At 40.1% G+C, this 24,914-nt stretch overlaps 1 protein-coding gene across 2 annotated transcripts in view; it reads left to right on the top strand.

The window, feature by feature from the left end:
• The window catches only part of LOC108893945 (kin of IRRE-like protein 3), a 150,033-nt gene that overhangs the window by 121,170 nt on the left and 3,949 nt on the right, over positions 1-24,914 (top strand). For both annotated transcript variants that reach the window (XM_018692437.2, XM_018692438.2), the window contains exons 8-15: positions 2,536-2,663; positions 3,216-3,342; positions 7,826-7,926; positions 8,203-8,401; positions 21,471-21,578; positions 22,301-22,369; positions 23,954-24,063; positions 24,192-24,278. In XM_018692437.2, the coding sequence (XP_018547953.1) occupies positions 2,536-2,663; positions 3,216-3,342; positions 7,826-7,926; positions 8,203-8,401; positions 21,471-21,578; positions 22,301-22,369; positions 23,954-24,063; positions 24,192-24,278 (929 nt within the window). The remainder of the gene's footprint in view (positions 1-2,535; positions 2,664-3,215; positions 3,343-7,825; positions 7,927-8,202; positions 8,402-21,470; positions 21,579-22,300; positions 22,370-23,953; positions 24,064-24,191; positions 24,279-24,914) is intronic.

The raw sequence follows: 24,914 nt of genomic DNA, 5'->3' as shown, positions 1-24,914 counted from the left end.
CTTATAAGCGCATGTTCATTCTGTCAAGCAAAAGAGAGGAAAAGAGACTCTAAAGGCAAAGTGTAAAACTGTGGCTGTCAACAAAGCCAGGGAAGTTTGTCATATGTTCTCTACAATCTACAATGTAATGTAAGATGTGAGTACACGTGACATATGTGATAACTGTTAGGATACTTGGATTATAGTTGACGCATTTCTGAAACTGACCTGTACTCATTGTTAATAATGTTCTCCCCAGAGCACTTAGGCTGTATGTGTATGATATAATGCTGCTATGTTAAATATGAACTTCATGCAGCCCCTGTGGAAAGCTGAACATGGCAACAAGTCATGTTGACATATAACAACATTCTATAAAGTGGTCTGCAGTGATAATTCTCATCCTTAGTACTGAATACACATGTGACATTAGCCTGTTGATGTGTTCAAAGTAGAGAGAGACCGATATGTTCTTTTCAGGGCCAATACTGATACGATTATTAGTAGTCAAGGAGGCTGATAACCGATATTTGGAGCTGATATTCATTTGCAGTAAAAATATTGGCGTCAAAATTTTGAATAATACAAACTCCAACACTTAACTTCATTAAAATACCTTTAAGCATATGTTTATTAAACAGCTTTTCAGATTTGCAACATGTTAAAGCTTTTTTTTAATCTTAGACAATAGACATCTTTGTTTTAAAATTCAAACAAAAAGTGCAGGGAGCTCCCAGGCTCAGCAGCATGTCTTATAAAGTTAAATGAAAACTTAAACAAATAAATAGCTCCCTAAAGTTTTCTACAGTAAATAAAGTTTTCCAAAATTTCAATATACCTGAAATGATATTTGATCTTTCACTTATCTTTGTTTTAAGTTCAAACAAAAACGCAGGAAGTGCAGGAAGTTCCCAGGGAAGTTCCCAGTTCCCAGCATCTCTTATAAAGTTTTCTTATAAACTTTCACTGCTGATTGGCTGTTACCTGTGCCGTGGCTCTGTGTGTAACCAATCAGATGGTGCTGTGGGTGGGACGATGCTGGAGGCAGAGTAGTGACTGCAGACAGAGAGGCGCGGCTGCATCAGAGCCAAAATAACCCAGTTTTAAATTGATCTTATCGCCCATCATATAAAAAAAAAAGGCAGATGCCAATATGCATCAAAATGCCAAATATCGGCGCAGATAATCAGCCCAGCTGATAATTGGTCTATCCCTAGTTCAAAGCAAACAGAAAAAGGCTGAATCCAGAAAAACTGGAGGAAAACCACCTCCTGCCACATTTTCACATACAGAGGTTTACAATAATGAAGAAAGGCCCTTAATGGAGGAGGTTGAGGGGGCAGTAACCTCTGACCCTGGTGTCCACACTTTATGTACAAGGTACTACCATATCAGTTGTTTTAATCGCCCAGTTCAAAATAATTGGATGTAGTTCACATGTCTGTTTTCTGTATAGTTCAGGGGGATAATGTTGCTTTGCTGCAGCCACCAGCATGGCCCCCCTTCCTCTGACCGTCAGGTGAGTGAGGAAATAACTGATGATTTCTGTGGACTTATCAATGCTGATATGTTGACATGAGGAAACAACTTTTCTTTTTCAGGAGGATTTGGGTGAGGACTCGTGTCAGCCATGCCTGACACACACATCCAGGTCATCCCATGTCATCATTTCTACTTTTATGTGTATTTAATGGTGATGAACACAGGCTAGGCTGGGTTACGTATGGAAAGTTGTCATGAGCTGATATTTCCAGTCATACATCTGTTGAATCAGAATGAGCTGTTAAGAGAACAAAGCTCTGGTTAGCATTCAGATTATCTCTGCCATGTTCTTTGTCAGTGTGTTTTGCTGTGTAAACTCATTCTTGAGCTTCAGTGAAAGAAAAAAATGTTTGGAAATTGAAAAACTGTCACATAAAAAGGTATACATACACCATCCTTTGATCAATGTGTTTCTACCATCTCTAACTGTTATCATTTGCCTTTTTAGGAGAGGGAGAATGCAAAGAAATAAATACATAAATGAAAAAACTGTAATTTATTTTGTCTTTTGTCTTTTGTATTACTGATACTGACAGTCTTTAAACACCAGAGCTAATATTGATTGGGTCTTCCAGATGTGGGGCGGTACTTAAATAGGATAACACCAAGTTATAACCGCAAACATAACCTGCTCTGACCAGTTTAGAGATGCAGTGTAAATTACTATGCTAACTTATCCACCTTTCATAGTACTGGTTAATCAGAAAGTTAAACTCAATGTTTCTAAGTTTCTCCTGAAGTTACCCTGATAGAGAAAGGTGACATGTCAACATTACATACTTGAAAGTGTTTATGCATCTAAGTTGCTACTTCCAGTCTTAAAATATTTTTATATGACTGATATGTTTTCCTAGTTATGAGGGTTCACTGACAACCACTTCTTGTGTAGGATGCAGTCTAAAACAATTACTGTTTTCACAGAAAAGATTTTATTTTGCTATCAGCTGATTTCTAAATGTTAAGTAAAGATAATTACAAAGTACAGGTCATTTCTGTTATCTTTCTGTCCTCCAGTTGGGCCAAGGATGGGCGCAGAGCCTCAGTCTCTGCAGGTGGATCTAGGATCTGATGCTGTTTTCAAGTGTGCTTGGACAGGAAACCCTTCTCTAACCATTGTGTGGATGAAACGTGGCTCAGGAGTGGTATGTATTATTCACCAACAAGCGCACTGTACACAGCAGTTCATTGTGACAATTTTTATAGGGCATCAGATCAGTGATCTGGAGTTGCATGAGGGTTTCTTATGAACTGAAACAGTATACCTAATAATGTGTCCCCAGGGGACCAGATACCATTAAAAACCACACACTGTAACACACATGGAGACGTATTCTGCATACACAGCTCAGTGACCAGTCTCCCATTAGTATTCATCGGGTCACTTTTTACTTTTGGCCAATTAAATTTAATGAGCAGTTTTTAATAATAATCATCATCATCACAGGAGTAATAAGAAGATCGTGGGAATTTTACATTAGCAAAATGCTCTCGCACACACTTATCTATGCTTTGAATGACATTAAATGTATAGATATACAAATAACAAAATTCCCTAGGAAATAATGTATTAATGCATTTTGTCCATGTTGAACTGGTTGCTAAATGCTTCTGTCCTTTTTTGTCATTGAAACTGGTGTTTAACTGGATAGAAATGACTACTGTCTCCTCTGAACTTTGAAACCCTCACAACACAGGTGCTTAGCAACAAGAGCACTCTGACTCTGAAAGCAGTAAAGCAGGAGGATGCTGGGAAGTATGTGTGTCGGGCTGTTGTACCTAGAGTGGGTGCTGGGGAGAGAGAGGTGTCGCTCACTGTGAATGGTAAGTACAATGGACTATCGCCCACTGAATGTGAATGGCTCTTTGATCAGACACTTGATTCGGTCTAAATGTAATGCCCTTATGAATAACTGAAACCAGGAACAGCCTAATGTGCTGAGGAGGAAGAAAATCTGAGCACGCTCACTCACCATCTGTTGTAATCATTGCTGATTACATTAATTATTTTTTATTGCACACAAAAAATGATTTGCCCTGAATGGACTAGCGATCTGTACAGAATGTACCCAATGACATTCTGCTGGATAGACTCCAGCCCCCCCTGCAAAAAAAAAAAAAAAAGGAACTGTATTTGTAACACTGAGGGATAGGGACACAGGTAAGAGAACCCAAAACTGGGATGAGGATTTAACACCTCAGGGATTAACTTTACAAACAACAACAAAAGGCTTACTGTCTGGAGGAGCACAATATTCCAACAAACAGAAGAAGGGACAAAGAACTGGAGAGACAGAACTAGAGAGCAGAAAACTTTAGGAGGATTGCTTGGAGGCTGGACAGACAGGTGAAGGCTGGGACAATGGTGAGACTACTCTTGAAGATACTGTTGGGGGCAGGAAGGTGGTGAGATAGAAGGCAAGTACCCAAAGGCAAGTAATGTGTCATGAGGGTGAAACACAGGAGTAAGTGTCTGCTGGTCAGTTGTGGTTGAAGTATTCTTTTACAATGGGGGCAGGGAACACAGGTAAGAAGTAGACACAAATGTAGACACTAGGATGATGCTTTTTAAACAAAGAGAAAACACAAGGTTTTCTGTCTGGGGAAGCAGCCAAGAGTCTGGAAACACACAAATCCAGGCAGCAGTCCAAAAACACAGAAATGCACAAATGTTTATTGCACAATGTTACCTTCAGTGAGTGGCCGTAAGAAAAGTAGTACACAAGGAAAACTGGCATTTTGGTTAAGAGATAATTACTAAGAAAGAAAGAAATACGAAATAGGAAATAAATAAGACCATAATTTAATTTAAAAGAACTCTCATTGAAAAGAACCACTTTTTAAAAATGACTACAGTCAATGTTAAGCAGTCTGATAGCAGAAGGAATGAAAGAATGAGAACAGCGATTAGTTCTCCTCAGAGGTATTGTGTAGCGCCACCCTGAGGGCATTAAGGTGAATTCACCAGAGAGGATATGATCAGATTGATAATTCCTTTTGTTTTCTGGGCAACGCATTTCTCCCAGAAACAGCACAAGTCTCTCAGCTGGACTCCAGTGATCTTGGAGCAGACCTGAACAATACTGTGGAGACTGTTTCTGTCTTTCACAGAAAGCCCTCTCTTTTTCCTGAAGTTGATTATTAGTTCCTTTGTTTTGGCTACATTCAGGCCAAGAGAGTTAGCACTGCACCAGTTAACAAAATCAGCTAAGGCACAACCATGGTCTGTCTCTGGGCTCTGACGAAGAGAAAGAAGTGCTGTATCATCTGACAATTTCACCAGGAAGCTCTTCTCTGTAGAAGACCTGCGACTGTCTGTGTACAAGATAAAAAGCAGGGGGCAGAGAACACAACTCTGAGGAGCAAAAGATCTAATTTACCACTGACTAATCATACAACCTCGTCTTTTAAAATGTTCTCAAACGTTTTCATCACAAGTGATGAAATATCCTACTTGGTGGCATTTTAACTAAGCATTTTATATAAAATGTTTTTCATTTACAAATTATCTGAAAAAGTTCATATTTGGTACAGTGATTCATAATAACATTTTCTAACTTTACTTTAAATATTGCCCTGATAACTTTATCAATGTGGCAGTCAGCAGCCAATCAAAATTCAGCAGCCTGTAATTTCTGTGAATGTCCATGAAAATTGGCAAGTAGGTTTATGATGTCAGAGTGAGTTGTTTGTAGACCTGCTTGCCAAAAGCAGTTCTAGAAATTTTGATATATCAAATCATTTTACAGAAATATACAAATACATTATAACACTATTGCTTGAACTTATAAAATGAGCTCCTTTCCTGAAGAGAAATAATCCATCTTTACCAAACTTTGCAGGTGTTACCATAAAGACAGACTGCAACATTTCAGGGGTGGATTGGGTGAAATTCAGGAGGTAATATTAAGTATGCTCAATCGAGAGGGAGGTTAGCCCCACTTCAATATGTGGCAGAGGTCCCTGCTCGAATAGGTGTAGTTATTTTAGTCTTCTGAATGAGTGGTGAAAGGTAATCCCCAGTGACGCATCTCAGTCCTTTGTTTTAGGGTTCAAATCCCAGTGGAGGCTTGCATTCATGAAAAAAACTGTTCATTTACAATTAACTAACAAGCATCCAAATGCTTCAAGTCTGCTTGGACTCCAAACATTTCCAACTGCATTACTTAATTGGTAACACGTGGTAACACAAGTGCTAACCTGAACAAATACACTGACTTCAAACAATTTAAATGAGGTGGGGTACACCCTGGATAGATCACCAGTCTATCATAGGGCTGACACAGGGGCATTGACACAGGCATAAAGCTCAGGCCCCCCAAACTGCGCTCAGTGTCACACAGTGACACAGGTGGACTATGGCTTTTATTTGGGGTCAACACTCTTGCTACGGACAATTAGAGTTAATTTAGATAAACTACCACCTCTTAAAGAAATTGACTTTAAACTGTTCTAGCAGAAGCAAATCTTTCACACTCTGTATATACTTCACAAACTTTGGGACTCCCCTGACTGTTGTCTCAGCTCTGTAAATTGCTAATTGTTAAACACCTCCCTAAGCCTCGAGAACAGCTTTCTTTAACCCTCCCGTTGCCCTCCGTACTGCCCTTCGTATTCCGTATACTTTTTATTTATTATCATTATTCAAAAACAAAAGATAACAGCTTTAAAATCACAAATGTCATGCACAACAACAAATGCTAATACACACAAACACAAAGGCACATTGTCGGCCACCAGGTCACTTTGACCCAGAGGACAACGCAAGGGTTAAGGCATCATAATCTAAATAAACATGAGCTGCTGCAGCAGCCCTCTTAGCCCTTCCTGTCAGCACACTTTGAACCGATGACGCCCATTTTCTCCGCCCGGTTACAGTCTGTACCAACCTTCTTGAATATCTACTAAAAAACATTGATAGCATCTTCACCACTAGCTAATGCCAGTATTTCATTTTCACACATGGCTGGTAGCCTTTACAGAAAGATAAAACTAGATGCTCTTTTGAAATGAAACACGCTGTCAGCTTTCCTCACTGCTGCAAGATTTTCTAACTCCAACTGGGCCAATTTCACCTTGTGCGCTTGTTCCCTCTCTCTGTCCTTGTCCTGATACACCGTGCCTTTCTCCTTTTCTTCACACTGTAATTGATCTTTTCTGTTTATCACATTCTTTCTGTATATCTGCTAACTGCACAACAACTAAGCAAGCCATAATACCCAGTTTTATAATGCCTGCAGCTTAACCTCCTCTAGGCAAGCTAAAGCAATACGTTGATCCTTCTGTAATCTCTTGAAATGGTCATGTGTAAGCTCACTGCACTTTGTGAAATATACGTTTTTCACCATATTGCTTGTAAATGTTGTGCAATTTTTGTGCAATCCTCGTCATGCTACCCCACAGAGCCCAGCAATTAGCAAATGAAACATTAACTATTGAAACAGCTTAGAAGCAAACACATCTAATGTTCACAGCTGTCCTTACAGCGAGCCATCCTTTCGTTAAAGGACATCGCAGCAGCACTGCTAATAGAGAGTTCAAAGTTAGGGCTAGACACAACTACAACATTTCATACAAACCCATGCCGTTCAATGCAACCTGTTAGCTACACTATGGTACTTAACGAGCATGCACCTCTCTACCTAAATGTGTGGCAGTGCACACTTTTTAACCAGCCAAATACAACTATATGCTTTTTACTATTTACCAAAATCCTAGACGTTAGAGCTAGCCCTCTGTGATAATCTTGTCACTTGTAACAAACTTTGTCATTGTGCTACTCATGCTGGGATACTGAGCACTAATCACTAGATACATCCATCCATCCATCCATTATCTATACCGCTTATCCATCAAGGGTCACAGGGGGTTGGAGAGTACACCCTGTACGGATCACCAGTCCATTGCAGGGCCAATATACAGACAAACAACCAATCACACTCACATTCACACCTGCTTGTGTTTGGATGATGGGAGGACGCTGGAGAACCTTGAGAGAACCCACGCAGGCACAGGGAGAACATGTGAACTCCACACAGAAAAGCAGGTGTTTGTCACTTGTCATTTGTCCAGTGCATCAGTTTCCATTCTAAAAATCAATCTTATAAAGATTGACTTCAGGCTGGTGTCAGCTGCACTGCACCTCTGCATCAACCTGAGCAAAACTAATTAAAACCAGCAAGTAAATAACGTCTGAGAGTTTTTACTGTTATGGGACCTGAGCGTGGCTCTGCCTTTGATGCTGCCCTAATCCAAACAGTTAATACATGCGCTGAAATCACTTTCTGCCTTGGCTGTGCCTCCACAGGTCCGCCCACTATCTCTAGCACCCAGACCCAGCAGGTGCTCTATGGAGAGAAGGGTCAGATCAAGTGTTTCATCCGCAGTACCCCTCCTCCCGACCGCATTGTGAGTCACTCCACTCCTCCCACTAGAAAACTCTGTTACACTTTTGTAACAACACATTATTTGCACCCTCTGCCCAAGCACTATAAAAGTTGGAAGTTAATACAGTTGTGCTGCAATTTGTAAAATGCAAAGAGTATGACTGTCACAGTTTTTACAGAAATTAAATTCAATTTAATTCTTGTTGCACACAGTAGTAGGCAGCATGAATCATATTAATGTATATGTAATGTTGTGATATAGGTGTGCTCCCACTAACACATGTATGTTATCTCTCAGGCCTGGTCCTGGAAGGAGACAGTTTTGGAGTCAGGGACATCTGGACGCTATACTGTGGAGACGGTCAGTACGGAGGAAGGAGTCATCTCCACACTGACCATGAGTAACATTGTTCCTGCTGACTTCCAGACTATCTATAACTGTACAGCATGGAACAGCTTCGGCTCTGACACTGAGATCATACGCCTCAAAGAACAAGGTGAGGAGGAAGTCTTAATTTAGCACATGGAGGTTAAATCTCACTCTGATTAAAGCTGGTTAGAACTGACCATATTAGTTTGAACTCAAATAAAATGTTGCATCAGAAAAGGTTCATGTAATGGGCTTCTTAGAGAGTAACTGTAACTTAACAATGCATCATAACAAGGCATCATAGATGTCAAGGTCACCAAAAGTCATATGGGTTAAACACCCGATACCACAGCCCAATACCACTTTACGGCAGCGTGATGTTCAGTTGGGTGGTCAGGTGCTAAGTGAGAGCACGGAGGAGCAATGTCAGCAGTGTGAAGGTATTTCAAAGTGGATGATGGTGACTAAAGTAAAGCGGACTGCAAATTATGCTCTGATAAAACATCTAAAAAAAAAAGCGTTTGCTAATAATGGCAAACAGCAACAACCAACTCTGCAGCAAACTCTGGAGAAGAGGGAGAAGATGTTAAGAGACAACCAGCGCGCAGTGAAAATAACAGAGGCTCTGACCCAGTACATTGCTCTTGATGACCAGCCGTTGTCGGTTGTTGATAATATGGGATTTAGACGTCTTCTCAGTGTACTGGAGCTGAGGTATGAGATCCCTACCCGACACCACATCACTGACACAGTGTTGCCAAAGCTACACGACTTTGTGAAGAGGCACATCCGCAGCCTGTTGCAGGACATTTCGGCCCTCAGCTTCACCACTGATATTTGGACGAACAGCGTTAGCCCGGTGTCCCTCATCAGTTTAACTGCACAGCAGATTGACAGTGATTTACTCGTGAGAGTCGTCCTGCATGCAAACAGTTTAGGGGTTCACACACCAGCCAAGCCATCGCAGGTGTGTTTGCTGACTGTGAATGAGAGGCTTTTAGCACAGAGGAGCGTGGCTGAAATAGTTGGACATTTTAAACATTCCGCCTTAGCCTACTTCTGCCTTGAAGATATTCTGTTTGTTTAAAAAAAGATGCAGTTGGGGCGCGTACCACATGGGTCTAAGTGCCCTGAGCAGCTGGTCCCCGGATCGACTCCCGGTCTGGCCGGACCTTTACTGCGTGTCATTCCCTCACTCTCTTTCCCTGTTGGTGAAAAGCCCAAAAAATAAAAGATGCAGTTGAAGCTAAAATGTCAATAACAGTACTTTAACAGTACTTGTATTTGAGTAAAATGTGTGGCAGTGCCATATATAATGGAATGTTCAAATTTCAGTCACAGCAATTTCTTACAGCCAGAGAATGAAACAATATCTGATGAAAATAAAACACGTTTTCAAGTAAATGTACGTAGTGTAATGTACTCGTAATAAGTACTCCAATATTCAAATATCGGTATCGTATCAGTTTGAAAAAAAGTGGTGTTGGAGCATCCCTAACTTCAAGAGAAGCATTTTCTGACATGCCAACCTGTAGTTAAGGTGACGTCTACGCAGCAAAATCAGCAATGCATGATTGAAGTAAAATTGGGACCCACTCATAAAGACATGGCTTCATCAAGAACTCCACAGGGTGCATTCAATGAAGAGGTTAGAGAAAGATACCCTTTACAGCCAGTTAGACAGCGGTGGGACAAGGAGTGTTGACTCCAGTGTTGAGGTCACACATGTGTCCATCACAAATACGTGGTGGGCACGAATCAATAATTACATTACCTGCTGATTTAACAGCAGAATATGTCCATACCTGGTTAACTAGACCCGTTTTATTTGAGTAATATCACCACTGTTAAAATTCCGGTAAAAGACAGACGATACTGTACACTGCACACCAAATAGTTTCACATGGAAGCATTTACTGAGAGCTGTTATTTCTTTATAGTTCTGATTCTGTTCCAGTGAAGCTAAGATTGAAACAGCTGTTAAATTCACGTCATCAGAGGCATGTGTTCCTCTTGAATGTGTTTATAATTTCATCATCTCGTGGTTAGAGGTGAGGGAGGGACAGACCTTTCCAGACTCGCGGTCCCCATGACAACCCCCCCATCCCCCCACCCGTGATGTCGTTCAATTAGCCGCGCTGCCTTACGGTCAGAAGTAAGGGAGGGACACACCTTTCCAGACTCCACCGGTCCCCATGACTACCATCTCTAACTACCCCACTCTGTGACGTCGTTCAATTAGCCGCGCTGCCCCACGGTCTTTACCAACAACACGGAGGAGAAGACGACCGGAACTGGATGAGTGAGCGAGCGTGACCGTCAGAGGAGAAAGCGATGGAAACTAAGTAAGTTTTACATAAAACGAACTGTTTTAATTAATAACGATGTTAGCCACCGTGTGTTATATTTTTGCAGCCACCTCAGTCGTTTTTTCATGATTCGACATGACATGGTTATTAGCACTGCGTGGTTTGCTAATGCTAACGTAGCTTGTCATTGTAGAGTATTAAACAATATTGTTAGCATGCCATTACAGCGTTTTTAGGCAGTAGACTGCCTTTTTGACACATACATTTGCTTGATTTACCTGCCACTCACATGTATTGGGTTGGACCCAGGCAGAAGGCTGAACGCTATGCTAATATCCAGGGTTGTGAAAGGAGTGCTTGCATCAGGAGGGTGTTTAACCCTTTAACAACCATAATAATAGATATATTTATTAAAACGCCTGGTCTTTCTTGTCTATTTTTGTCAATAATTTTGTCAAACAATGCCCTATGTGTAAATAATTTACACCCTTTTTCCAGGAGAAGTAGAGCTTTCAAAATCTGTCAAGTATTTACCATTCTCATGTAATTAAATACCTAAAACGGTGTGTTATAAGAAGAAAAGGACAAAAACAAAATTGAATTTTCTTCAACTTTCTTTTTATAAATTCTTGAAAAGTGCAGATTGAACATTACTGAGATTGCAAAAATCTAATTCAAACTATTTTACAACAACTCAGTTGTTCATTTCTGGAGCTTTCTGAGTCCATGTTACAGGCTGTTATATTGATCAACAGCCAGGCGATTTTTTCAGCAGTGGTAGTTTTTGAAACAATTCCTGTCCACCTGAAGACAGAGACCCACATGACACACATCACACATCCACGGTGTGCTTTTGTGGCACAGACTGCACTTTTTCCTTCCCAACGCTGTCTTTTGTCTGTGCACTTGTTGTTGTTGGTTGGGATAGGGAAGTGGCCTTGAGTGGGAGGACGAGGTGCGCCGGTCAGTGGCACACCAAGTAGGTGCGCACTCAGCTCCTCCTGGAAAGCCTGGCGTGTCATGGCCTTCTGCTGCTGTGCCTTGCTAAGCTCCTTGTGCACAATGAAACTATTTGTGACAGCAATGTCCAGCAGGTGCTGAAAAACAGTCATTGGCCATCTTCAGGTTTTTCTGTGCACCGAGTTTGTTCCCAACATCTAGTCAGAGGTATCCACACCCCCCATATATTTGTTGTATTCGGCCACTGCTGTAGGCCTGGGCACGGGGATCCTCTGACTTTGCCCATCATTGTCCTTCTGCCACTGCAGGACAGTCTCCCCAGTGTACACAGGATGGACAGTGGTGCACATGGACACTTCCCTGGTGTCCATCCATTTGACAAAGAGCAGCTCATTGTCATGTATCCACTGGATGGAGCCTCTTTTTCATTTTTTGTTGAGAGCATTTTCTTGGGTTGTGGGGACACCAACCCTGCCCTGGCGGTAAGTGCCACACGCTCCAAACCCTTGTTGGCTCAGATGACGAAAAAGGAGAGGGCTGGTGTAAAAATTGTCACAGTACACTATGTAGCCACTGCCCAGGTATTCTTTCTTCACCAGCCCTGTGACCACATTGAAAGAAAGCCCCTTCCCTGAAGCTGCATTGGTCTTGCCAGTGTAGAGCTTGTAATCTACAGTGTAGCCATTTACATCAGCCAGCACAAAGAACTTTAGCCCCCACTTTGTCAGCTTGTCCTTCATATACTGTTTGATTTTAATCGGCCTTTAGTGGCAACCATCCTTTCATCAATAGAAATATGCTGTTTTGGATGATAAACACTTTTGCAGCGGTTCGATCATCTCCAGGAGAGGTTTTAGTTTTTGGAGTGGGTCATACTCCTCTGTTCCCCTTTTCCCCTCATTTGCTGTATCCTCCTCTGGATCACTCATATGAAGGTTGCTGGTGATAACAGTGAACCTATTTCTGGACATCACTGTTGCTGGGAAGGCCACGTGAAATATAGTTTTTTTTCGCCAAAAGTCTGACATTTTGGGGAAGTTGCAGACCGACATATACAGCAACAAGCCCAGGTACTTTTTTAGTTCTTCAGGCGTAAGGTCAGTCCATCTGTCCATCCTCCTTCCCATGGCCTGTTTCTTCCAAACATATTTATTGGTGTTGGCACACACAACTTTGAGGACCTCTTTGTCAAAAAACAGAGCAAAGATGTCACCTGGTGCTTGGTTTGCAGTTGTTGTAAGTACAGGCTGTACACCAGGGCAACGTTTGGGGGTGAATCGAGGTGGGTGAATGTTGTGAGTGTCGGGGTCTACCTCCGTTTTCCAGCAGACTGTTTCTTGAGGCCTCAATGGTGACCGGCTACGTGCCAAATCTCCAGCAGCATGAGCCCCACGGCGTTGGCCCCGGATGTGATTCCTTCCCCTGTTGACTGGCCCTTCATCAGGAGGATTTCTAAAAAAAAATAAAAATTTCATAATACATGCACTCTTTATACAAAACAAATACTTTTTATTTCAAGAAAAATTGTTCCAAATTCATAGTACACAAATTCACACGTCATAAATAGGAGTAAGTAAGTAATAGGAGTAGGTTATAAATCTTACACAGTAAAAGTAATAAAAGAACATTTGAGATAAACCCAATAACAAAAAATATCTGATAATAAACAATGTTATAAAGTTGGAAATAAATATTGAATGTAAACAAACAGTTTTACTTACTGTGGTTGAGAAGGTGACAGAGAAGACATGGCTGACTCCTCCTGTTCATCTTCCTCAACAAGTCTCCTGGGGAGACTTGTCTTCTTTCTTGTGCTCTTCCTTGACATTTTGTGGACGGAAATGTCCACAAAATGTTGAAAAATCAATCTAGCAAGAAAAAAACTAGCTAAAACGCGGCAAAAACAGTTAAGAACTTGATCAAAAACACACAGAAATTGCAAAAACACGATAAAATCACTTTAGGAAAAATACTAAAACTATTATTTACAAGATTCGGATTTATTTACACAGAATATACCTCTAAAACCTCACTAATCTCAGAGAAACCGCACCAAAAGTTTGACTTTTTCCTCCTGTGCTGTCACACAAACGCCCCCTGCAGCTGCCGCTCATTTCGTCTCTCTCCCCACACAGCACTCAGTCATTACCGTAATGCATGTAATAGAAAGAAAGCCCCGTTTCACAGCTTTCAGGGGCAGTTTGAATGATTAAAATTGCACGAAGTAGCGAGGAGTTATGGTAACTTGAAATACACATGCTCTGCGGTGTCACCGGTGATCCCTGTGGTTGTTTTCAAAACTCCCAGTGAAAAAAACTTGTGTTTTGTTGAATAACTCCATAGTCAACCAATGAATTTTATTTTTTTCAGTGTGAAAAGTTGTAATTAGGTGTTTTGGAGCTCCATATGAAGTTTGGTGCAAATATACCTTTTCCTCAGTGAGTTACAGCTCAGTTACTTCTCCATTTACGACAGCAGGAAGTGCACTTTATCACTACAGGCCTAGTAATAGACCCACAATATACTGAGCATCAGCAACTAACAGCAAAAAATCTACAATTAGTCAGTAATTATCATATAATAACACAATAATAAAGTGTGTTATGGTGACTGTGGCTCTGTAGAAATTGCTGTGTATCACTGGAAAATAGACAATCTGTCAATATAGGGAAGACTGCAGTGACTTTTTCAAAAAATAGAATTTTAATTCATTCAACACAACAACTTTTTTGATAAAAATGAAATTATAAAACTTATCTTTAAATCTATGTACAAGGTAGATCTAAAGTTGCCCTTACAATGTAACTATGAACTGAAAAAAAGGAGGAATAATGTTACTGTAGTAACATTATGTATGTTATGTAAACTATATACATAACTATTTACACATTTACAGTTATTTGCACACCACTATTTGTGTTTAAGGTTCTGCAGCATGCTCCACTACTCCAGGAACCCTTTTGTAATGCCAGTCTGCAAAGCAGTTTCTGTGTGCCACCATACACAATTTGCGCAGCGTCTGCGTCCTTTTGTGGCCATATCAGATGACCTTCCCTGTCCTATGGTGGTACCTGAAGCACCCCCAGGTTCCTTGTCCACCGCACTAGGGTTTAGGCAGACTGGCAAACACTCTCAATCCTGTGAGACACCACACAGACCAGCAGCCAGCTCCTCCATGAACTCCAGGTGAGACATGGGCTTCTTATTTGATGTAGAGAGTCCCTGTCCAGAAGTGAACCTACTCTTGCCTGTATAAATTGTGAGTTGTGTAGCCATTGCTGGAGTCAGCCAGCACAAAAAGCTTCACCCCCCATTTTGTAGGCTTCTCCTTCATATACTGGCGCATGCAACCATGCGCTCATCGATCGCCGTTTGTTTCCTGGGTTGCCACAGAGCTTTGCACGTAGCCCTGATGTTGCAGTAGAGTGGCTTGAGACGGTGCAGTGGATCATAATCGGGACCAATGATCCCATTAACTTTTCATGTGTCTGAACATACACACAAACTCCCTGAGAATTCCTTGGACCACTGTGAGCAACATCAGACGTGCACACTGTCGCCACACCAGTATCATACCTGTCCAAAACCTGAGATCATAACAAATTATATGACTTATTAAAAGAATCAAATTACAACAGTAATTTCCGTTTTACTTACTACTTTTAATATAAGCAATTTAGCCCACTTAGAGTGAAAAAGACAAAAATCTTGTTTTTCATTAGCTGTGTAGTATGTTGTATGTCAGGTCAAGGTCCTGCTCTTGTCTGGATGGAGGTCCTGGTCTGATCTGGATGGAGGTCCTGGTCTGATCTGGGTGGGAATCCTGCTCTGATCTGGGTGGAGGGCCTGGTCTGATCTGGGTGGAGGGCCTGGTCTGATCTGGGTGGGGGTCCTGGTCGGATCTGGATGGAGGTCCTGCTCTGATCTGGATGGAGGTCCTACTCTGATCTGGGTGGGGTCCTGGTCTGATCTGGATGGAGGTCCTGGTCTGATCTGGATGGGAGCCTTGCTCTGATCTGGATGGAGGTCCTACTCTGATCTGGGTGGGGTCCTGCTCTGGAAGAATTGAGACATTTACACCTTTCAGAGATCAAATTTTGCTCACATTAAAACATTCACATTTTGCACAATGAGATGTGTGCTGTAGCACAAGCATGTCATACAGTGTAAATTCCTGTGACTCTGTCTGTAAAATATATAATTACACAGTTTTTCATAAGCATTTCTACTACTCATAATCTAGTAACAGCATTTAATGATTAATATCCATAAAAGGAAATTCCTAATAAATGACACTAGAATAAACACAAATCTGTCAAACCATTTGAACTTTTTCCCTTTCGCAATCTCTTCAGCAGCATTGATGTTTGTGTGCTGGCAGATTGTTGTCACCTCTTTGAGAGAAAAAAATTCTCTAAATAGTCTGACTGGTGGATTGTCCTCACCGATCAGGGTCTGCAGACCAGGAGGTGTTTTGGGGCAGAAACTGGGAAGCCTGTGCAATTTGTTCAGCTCTTCAACATCATTACACCTTTCTCAGTCAGCTGGGGCTTGCGATGGAAGGCGTCCATGCTCTCTCCCTCTTCCATGCCCACTCCTTCCTCCACAGCCTCTCCCCCGTCTCCGTGGTGATGTGGTAGATTGTCGTGACGATGATGCAGTTGATTTTGATGCTCCTGTTGATGATGGTGTTGTTGAAGTGGAAGGTGGGCCAGATGATACAGTGAGGGGTGCAGAGAGTTGTGGGGCAGATGGGGGCAGTCTCATCATCTAAGCTAAAGGCAAAAAATAGTGTAAAAAAAGTGCAATTCTCATTTGTTTCAATTCATAATAACATTTTCATCATTACTCATATCAGCATTTACATTAATTTTCAATTGAGTATTTTTACTTCAGCTGTATAAAGACAAAAACACACTCTTCAACATCTGCTAGCTCTACCCATGCTAGTTCATTACAGCCAAAACACTTTCCCTCTCTTTTGCGTGCACCCAGCTCAAAGTATTATTTAGACATAATTGGACTGAGACAGACAGGGAGAGATACATGCAGATTGAGAGAGAGGGAGAGAAACAGACAAAGATAGATAGATAGACACAGACAGACCTGCACATCTGCTAGCTTTACTCATGCTAGTTCATTACAGTCTGGCAACTTTCCCTCTCTATTTTGAGCGTGCCCGCGAATTGATAATCAATAGTAATTTTCCACAAAATTTTAATAAAATGGCATAATCACACACGCCAATGATGAACAAAATTGTGTTTGTCATTGTACAATGATACAAATGAATTGGTACAACATAGCCTGTCATTACATTACTTACTTTTCATCTTCAAACCGATCAATGCCCTCCTCATAGTCCTCGTCCTTGTGCCAGCTGTCAGGGTCTGAGTCGCTGTCATGTCCACTGTTCTCGTCTTCGTCAAATAAAATGTCTAAAACCTGTTTTACATTAAATCTTTTCATTTTACTGTTTTGTCTCTCCTGCGACTGCTGCGCGCTCCTGTCAAGCAAGTGATGAACTGCATGAAATTCCCACTGCAGTGATCCGGCAAGCATCTGTTGACGTACGATGCAATTATAAGCACCGTAAAGTGGCACTGATTGTTGCAAAGGCACCATTCAGGTTGCATCGGAAAACGGAAAATCTTGCGTTTCAGACACAATTTAAAGTTCGTCTCTATCATAAACGGTTGAGGAGTAATTTAATGTTTTGTAGAATATGAGCGCGAATATCGCCACCGCTACGCTCACGTTATAAGGGTTAAGTAAGGAACAGTTAATTATTCCGCCCAGTCTTATTTTTAGGCCTTGTTGAGAATTTCCTGAATTAGATTTAAGACAGCTATTCATCATTGTCACAATCTTTTAACAGACAAAAATATCATTTGTTAGTCTATAATAATGTTAACTGTAGAGTGGCTCTTCATCAAAATTGTGAAAATAATGTCGTCACCCTCTTAAAATAATTGTCTAAGTCATTTTTTCAGATTTTTCAGGAAACACAAAAAACTGAACCACTTGTTGAATATATGATATTTACTAACAATTTTAATCAAAACAGTTATAACAACAGATGCCTATTGACATACAAACCAGAAGGTCAGTCAAACATGGAACATGAGAGAATTGAATAACTTAGACAAATTAAAACTAAAAAAGTCACACTCTTGACATAGGCAATTATACTATAAGGGGTAGAATGGCACGATCTGTTTAACTGAGGATGTAGGCAATTTTACCAGAGGTGGCCAGCATCATGAGATGATTTAGGAAAAAAAATCATTTTTGTAAAAAAATGACTTAGGCAATTATTTTAAGAGGGTGACGATGTATTTGATGGTCAAATGTTACATCAGGTAGATTCACTTTTTTGTCTTTGATGTCCCACAGACAGAGTGGCCGACTCACCAGAATGAGGACACACTTACGTCACCTGAGGGGGCATTATTTTAATTTCTTGTCCAGACGCATGGAATACAAAAAATACCAAACACAGGTAATAATGCTGGCTCATTATTTTGCCATCTGATTTTCAGTTGTGATACCATAATCATATTACAATTACCACCTAAGTAATAGTCAAATAGTATGGAGAGAATCCATAGATTATTTCCACAAAAGTAAAGTGCTCAAAACAAACCCCAGCCTCAGATGCTGCAAGAAGCTTTTGCCTGTAGCAACAATGATAGAAAAAGATAATGTTGCCACTTATATCAGCAAAGACATGGCTACAATTTACATGTTCAATAGTTATTCGTTTTTAGCTCAATTCATATGAGCTGACAGTAGTTTAATAGAATAGAATATTCCATCCTGTTATTGTTACTGGCCAATTGCAATGCAGGTGTCCTCCCAGGTGATTAGAATTCATTGCAGCTCCAGTGAGATTGCTCCTTCCCCCATGTCTCTCTCTACTGCCTATCTATCTGCTTATCTATCTATATATATATATGTGTACACACAAACAACACAAACAATATAACACATATAAAAAAAAATATATATATATAATATATATATATATATATATATATATATCCTGTTTCATTTTCAGCTTACCAGAAAATACTGTGAATGGTTCTCCAAAATATCTGAGGGATCAGAGGCCTGCAGAAGCTGTATTGAAAGCACTAGTGATGACTATACTCCATCAGAGGCAGTACATGAAAGCAGCCCACAAAAACCTGACTGTCCTGTTATCAAACGTCACAGAGGACCTATCGAAGAAGGACATGGCCCACAGTTTCTTCAGAGGAGGACAAGAGGACAGGAGGCAAAAACTCTGATGACACAAACCTTTCTGTTGCCTTTTTTATGCAGAACACCAAAAGACAACAGGCACTATTAAAACTACCTCTGACTGGCAGCTTTCTCACCATAGCAGAGCACCTCAGGCTGATATGGAAGCCCATTTCCGCCAGTATAAGGAGAAAGACTGCCTGTGTTAAGTCTAAATCATGAGATAAAAAGTCTGAAGTCTTTAGCTAGTTTAAGAAAAACATTGTACACAGTGCTTTCATTATCTGCACTATCAATTAAGAGGCTGACTAGTGTGCTATGTTGCCTACTAACTGACATTATCTTGTATTAATATACTCATAATTCCTTATTTGAACAAGATCCTCAAGATCAAAGAAAGTACTGCAACCTGTTGAGTCTTACAGTGATCATCTTAAAACAGGTAGTTCACACACAAAAGATACTAGATGTCTTAAGTGTCTTTATGAAAAAAAAGTGGAATTAAAAGATAAAACTGTGCAGAATTTTCGTGCTCAGTTCACATTTTAGCAATGTTAAGACAAACTTAGAGAGAAAACATTTAATTGCTTAGTTTCTCAGTACCACCAGTGAAACAAACTGTAACACAGTGCACTGTTATGATTAGGTAATGTACAGAAGTCTATCTAGATGGCTTATATTCAGACAGTGAAGGTGTGTTATCAGTTAGCTGTCAGTATTCTATTATCAATATTCTCATAATTCCTTATTATACAGGATCCTCAAGATCTAAGAAAAGACAGCAACCTGTTGAGTCAGGGACTGGATTTCTTAGACTACATGCACTGGAATATGTGCACAGTAGTTTAACATGCTTTTGTGATAATGGTGTCAGTGTTGAAAACATGTCAATAGTTTACTGTAACTTCATAAATATGTATTTTGGGTGACTATCATTCTCAGTGACAATAAATACACCACCAGTCTTTGTACATTAATAAATATACAAATAATGGTTACAAAGAAGTTCATAGTTGATAGAATTCATATTAATGGTTATTACATACATCATTTCAGGTATTACCTTTCAGGAACAAGTTATGAGAGTCACTGCTTGATAATGTCACACGTCTTACTGTTTGCATAGCTCTTCATCAATTTATGATTACCTGAATTTGTTTTGAACATCTTTTTGGTACTCATTGTTACTATATGACACAAATATGATGGACATAGTAATAATGGAAATAGACTACCAAGCAGCAGTCATTTTCTGGTATGGTAATAGTAATAATTATTAATCATTATCATTATCATTCCTTATTTTAACAGGATCTTCAAGATGTAAGAAGGCAGTAACCCACTGACCATAAAACAGGTATTTCAAACACTACATCCATTGCTATTACTAATAGTTTTACTTAGTTAATTTAATTTAATTTAATTGATTTCCAGTTTATTCTACAGTGTAAATTATATATCAGGTTCTGTACCACGCCAACCTATTTAAGTAATGCTGTTTAAAAAAAGAGGTTACAGGTGCTGTGGTATGGTTCTATGACATTGCTGACCAACATTACATGTGAATAAGTAAGTCGTATTACTGCACAGTTAATTATAAGTAACTGAATTGCTGGTCTCCATCCCTGATTTTCTTTTTTCCCCTTGTCTTTTAGAGACCTCAAAGAGGAGGAGCTGGTCAGGTGGGGAGGTTCATTCTATAGAAAAGACCCTGAAAGCTGTCACTGAACCTGATAAAGTACCTGGCAAATCTGAGTGTGCTGCCTGCATAAAGGCCTCACCTGAAGCACTGAAAAACAGAAACTTAAAGTGCAAGAAGAATTTACAAAACAACACTGCACCTGTTCATTCCATTTGCACTTATTGTACTTACTGTGCATGTGTTGAGGATACATGTGTTGATATTATAAGTTAAGTACACTATACAGCCACCTGTATAAGAGCGCACCTGTCACGTATGAGCGAGTGGGGGGTCTTATTGTGAAGTGACTCATGAATAGCATGGTGGATGTTCATAATGTAATGCTTGTATTGTCAAGTAACATATACTAAGATAGAACTTGGGATGCATGCGAGACGCTGTTCTTTGAAGTTTTGTCAGAGGAAAACTTTTCTCCTGCTTCTGTCAACCTCTGGGAGGCTCCTCTGTGTAATGTTTGGTCCAGTGTTACCTTGTTGGTTGTGTCACAACCAGAAAACCAGTTTGTGAGTCAGCTCACTAATGCACTGTTCTGTGGAGAGAACACATGAATGGGCCAACTGTGAATCCAGTGTTTACAAAGGTTTATATATTAAATAAATGCAACTGACATTTTGAAATACATAAGTTTAACCTGTGTCTACTTTTTATACAGTTGATCTGGGTTCTCTCTAACAACTGCATTTTGGAAACACAGTGTTACCTGGAGGGGGGCGGGGGTACATTGGTCCCTACAGAGACTAAAATTTAGGTTTAAAATTTAGGTTTGGGTATTTGATGTTTCATGTGATTTTCATCTTAGCAAAAATTTATTAGGAATTTAGAGGTTAAAATAATGTCTCTAGACCACTCAGAAAGGGTGGATCCCACCGAGACCCTTCCAGTCAGTCGGTCCCACTGGGTCGTAAAAACGTGTGTGTGTGTGTGAGTGCATGTAACAGCACAGCTAAGTTCTTTTCCTCTGTGTTTGTGTTTGTGTTCAGAAACTCTGCGACTGGCTGTTATCATTGGCGTGGCAGTGGCAGCCTTCCTCGCCCTCTCCGTCCTCCTGGGGACACTTGGTGCTTTCTGCTGCACCAGATTCCACAGAAGTAAGATACCACTGGATTAAAGTTTTGGGTCAAAGATACAGGCAAAGAAAACACAGTGCTTTTTCCATTCTGTATTAGAGGTATTTATAAACAGTAGTGACAGATCCTGCTCATGAGACAACAAAAGAGCTCTAAACTCAGTCTGAAAGTTTCTTGAATGTCTTTTTGCTGCATTTTCAGACAGAGAAACATATTTTCTTTGGTTATACTCTGCTTTTTGGTCAGTGAGACATTTCACCCAAAGCTAACATTCAGACATTGACACTTCTCTGCCTTCAAGCTGAAAATGGCTAAAAGTTGTCACTACAAAAACATGAATGTGCATAGAAACAAAGCTTATACCAACAGAAATGAAAGGAACATTTGTGATATTGATCCATAATGTTATACAATGTAGCAGAGAGAAGTATATGCCAACATTAGTTGAACATCTGAATTGAGGTTCAAGCATTATTGGCCTCCAGCTCTGCCTCTGCTCACTCTGAAGGACTAGAGGAGCACTTTGGTTTGTATTTCTACAGACAGAATTTAGTTTGCCTCTGTTTATATCTGCTTCACTGTGTGAAGGGCGGGATTTCCCATTCCACATATGACTGAATGTCCTGGTAGAGCTTGGTGCCCTAATGTTGTCACTGGAACTGAGGGAGAACATCAGAGAGAACAGGTAAAGTCCTTGAGATAGTTTCTGTTAACTGCTCTGTTGTTTTTGTTCATTTCTACAGAGGATGTCCATCTGGTCATGTCTTCTCTGCCTATGTCACTTTCGCACCAGAGAGATGTGAAAACAGAGAGTAAGGCCTTTAATAAACAGTGTTAGACTGATTTCATTCTCACAGTATGACAGGCAGTGCTTGCCAATGAAGCTTTTTACTGAATTTCATGTGAAAAAGAATGTACATCCTCTTTGGAGTCTATGGTTTTATATATCAGGACTTAGTAGAAGAATCATCTGGTCCTTAACAGGTTCTAAATATATATAATTTAATATATATATATATATTATATTATATTATATATATATTCTATATAATTTAAATCTAACCTCAGGTGTGAAACAACACACAACAGTTTCCACTGTGTCATTATTTATTTAACAACAACTAGGCCAAAAAGCGAAAGCAGCGTGTGAAAAGTACACCCTTACTGCTTCCATAGGAATTAAGAGGGTAAGTAGCAGCCAGGTGCTGCTGATCAAATACCCTTGATTAACTGATCATCATGTGTTGTTGTATTTACCTAATTTTAAGACCAGCTAAGGACCAGGTGATTTTTGTCCTGATATGTAAACACCATAGCATTCAAAGAGGGTGTACTTTCTTTTTCATATCACTGTATTTCTAGGATTTTATCTCTCAAGAAATGTATCCTCTATAGCACCTTCTTACCATAGTTATAATATAAAGTTCTTTTTGGATACATTCCAGTGTTCCAGTATGATCATGAAAATGATTTTTCCCCTACAGCAGTTATGAACACTGGCAATATGAGTGTCAAAGTTATGTGAAGTAAAATAAATATGAAACTAGGTTTTTAGATCAATTTTTATCTCAATTCACATGTGATTTAGCTTTTATTCTCATTGTTTTACTGTCCTTCATACAGAGTACATATAATTCATAATGTGGTCACAGCAAGGACAAACAGCTTGTTGCCATAGTTGGAACATATAACAGTGCCACTTATGGAATAAATACTTACAGGTTTGACACAAACCTGTTTTGAAACAACAACAATAACTTTTAGTAACAAGCTGGCTACATCATTCACAGTATCTTATACCAACAATTCAGTTTAGCTACCAATGACCAATATCACATTCACAAGACATCACTGCTCATCTGCGCAAGCAGCCTCTTATGACACATAGTTAAACTACTAGGATCCTTTGACCCAGAAGCAGCCTCTGACAGCCTGTGTGATTGTGATGCCTTTAGTCGCAGTGCGAAAGCTCAGAAAAATCAACCTCCCTTCGGAAAAAAAATTTATTGTATTCACATTCTGTGTGAAAGTAGTCCTAACAAAAACAACAACTTGAAAAAATAAATTGATGTGCAAATTAATTGCACAAAAAATGTCCTCAGTGTGAAAAGGCCTTTAGGCCTGCTACACTGCATTATTAGATAACAGATATTGATCCCAATCCCACCATGGAGTTTGAGGATGAGTGAGTGTTACCAAGATTTTTCCAAGTTGTCAGTAAGTAAGCCATGGTCACACTGCAGTAGGCTGGAGAGAGCGTTGTGTAGGCACCACAGTCATTACTGCCATCGCCGTGAGATCTGAGGAAAGCTGCTGCCATGTGTCTTAGGCTGGGCTACAGCATGATCCAGGACTGATGCATCAGTCACACTGCACCATCTCTCCCTCTCCTCCAGATATCAAAGGAGTGGTTTCTGCGAAGAATGACATTCGGGTGGAGATTGTCCACAAGGATCACGATGCAGCACAGGAGAGCGAGGAGCATACGAACCTCAAACAGATAATGGTAAATGGATACAATTTAATGGTCCAATGCCTTTTGTCATCAGTTTGTTGAATACTGACATGCACTCTCTGAGGCTTTCTGTTCTTTTTATGAACAACTACATTTGACACTGATTGACCATGATGCAGATTGACCATGGTGGGTTCCAGCAAGAGGCTGCGCTGAAGCAACTGGAGGTGCTCCGGGAGGAGGAGAAGGAATTCCAGCACATTAAGGTGGGTGAACACCTACAATATTCACAGCAAATGCCAACTGCTGGGAATCCAGCAGGAAGTCTGACAGATCAGCTTCAGAGAACCAATTACCATTAATTACATTAATTACAATCACATTGCAATTGTTATATTACATTAAATTAAAAATGGTAGACAGTAGAAAATAGTGACAGGAGAAGCATAGCATATTACATTGTAATATTAACATCCAGGACATAACATTTATAGGTAAATAAGTTTCACAAAGGCTTCAGAACAAAACATTCTTCTTTTTAGAAAAATGCCAATTAAGAAATAGCTACATGTGCCTGTCTAACAAAATGTCACAGATTCAGTTTTTCTAATAGTCTGCAGGTTGGGACATACACACAAGAGAGATGAACAAAGAAAGTGATAAATAGTTGCTTCTCCCTGCTAATTTTCTGTTGATGAACCTTCTGGTTAGTAAAATTAGTAGGAAAAGGATCATGCTTATCACTCTCATTCAGTCAAGTTCTTTCTTCTACCTCAGAGTAATGTAGAGCTTAGTAGGTTAACAGGTTTTTAGCCCACATCTACACTTGCCACTCTGAAGCCCAAGCTCTTTCTATTAGAATGCTGGTAATGCTTTATAGTACAGCCTGCAATGCACAGTGT

The sequence above is a fragment of the Lates calcarifer genome, linkage group LG20 (assembly GCF_001640805.2).
Source record: "Lates calcarifer isolate ASB-BC8 linkage group LG20, TLL_Latcal_v3, whole genome shotgun sequence".
In the NCBI taxonomy this organism is placed as follows: Eukaryota; Metazoa; Chordata; class Actinopteri; family Centropomidae; genus Lates; species Lates calcarifer.
The sequence above is the reverse complement of the archived record's forward strand: the minus strand, read 5'-3'. Positions and strand labels throughout refer to the sequence as shown.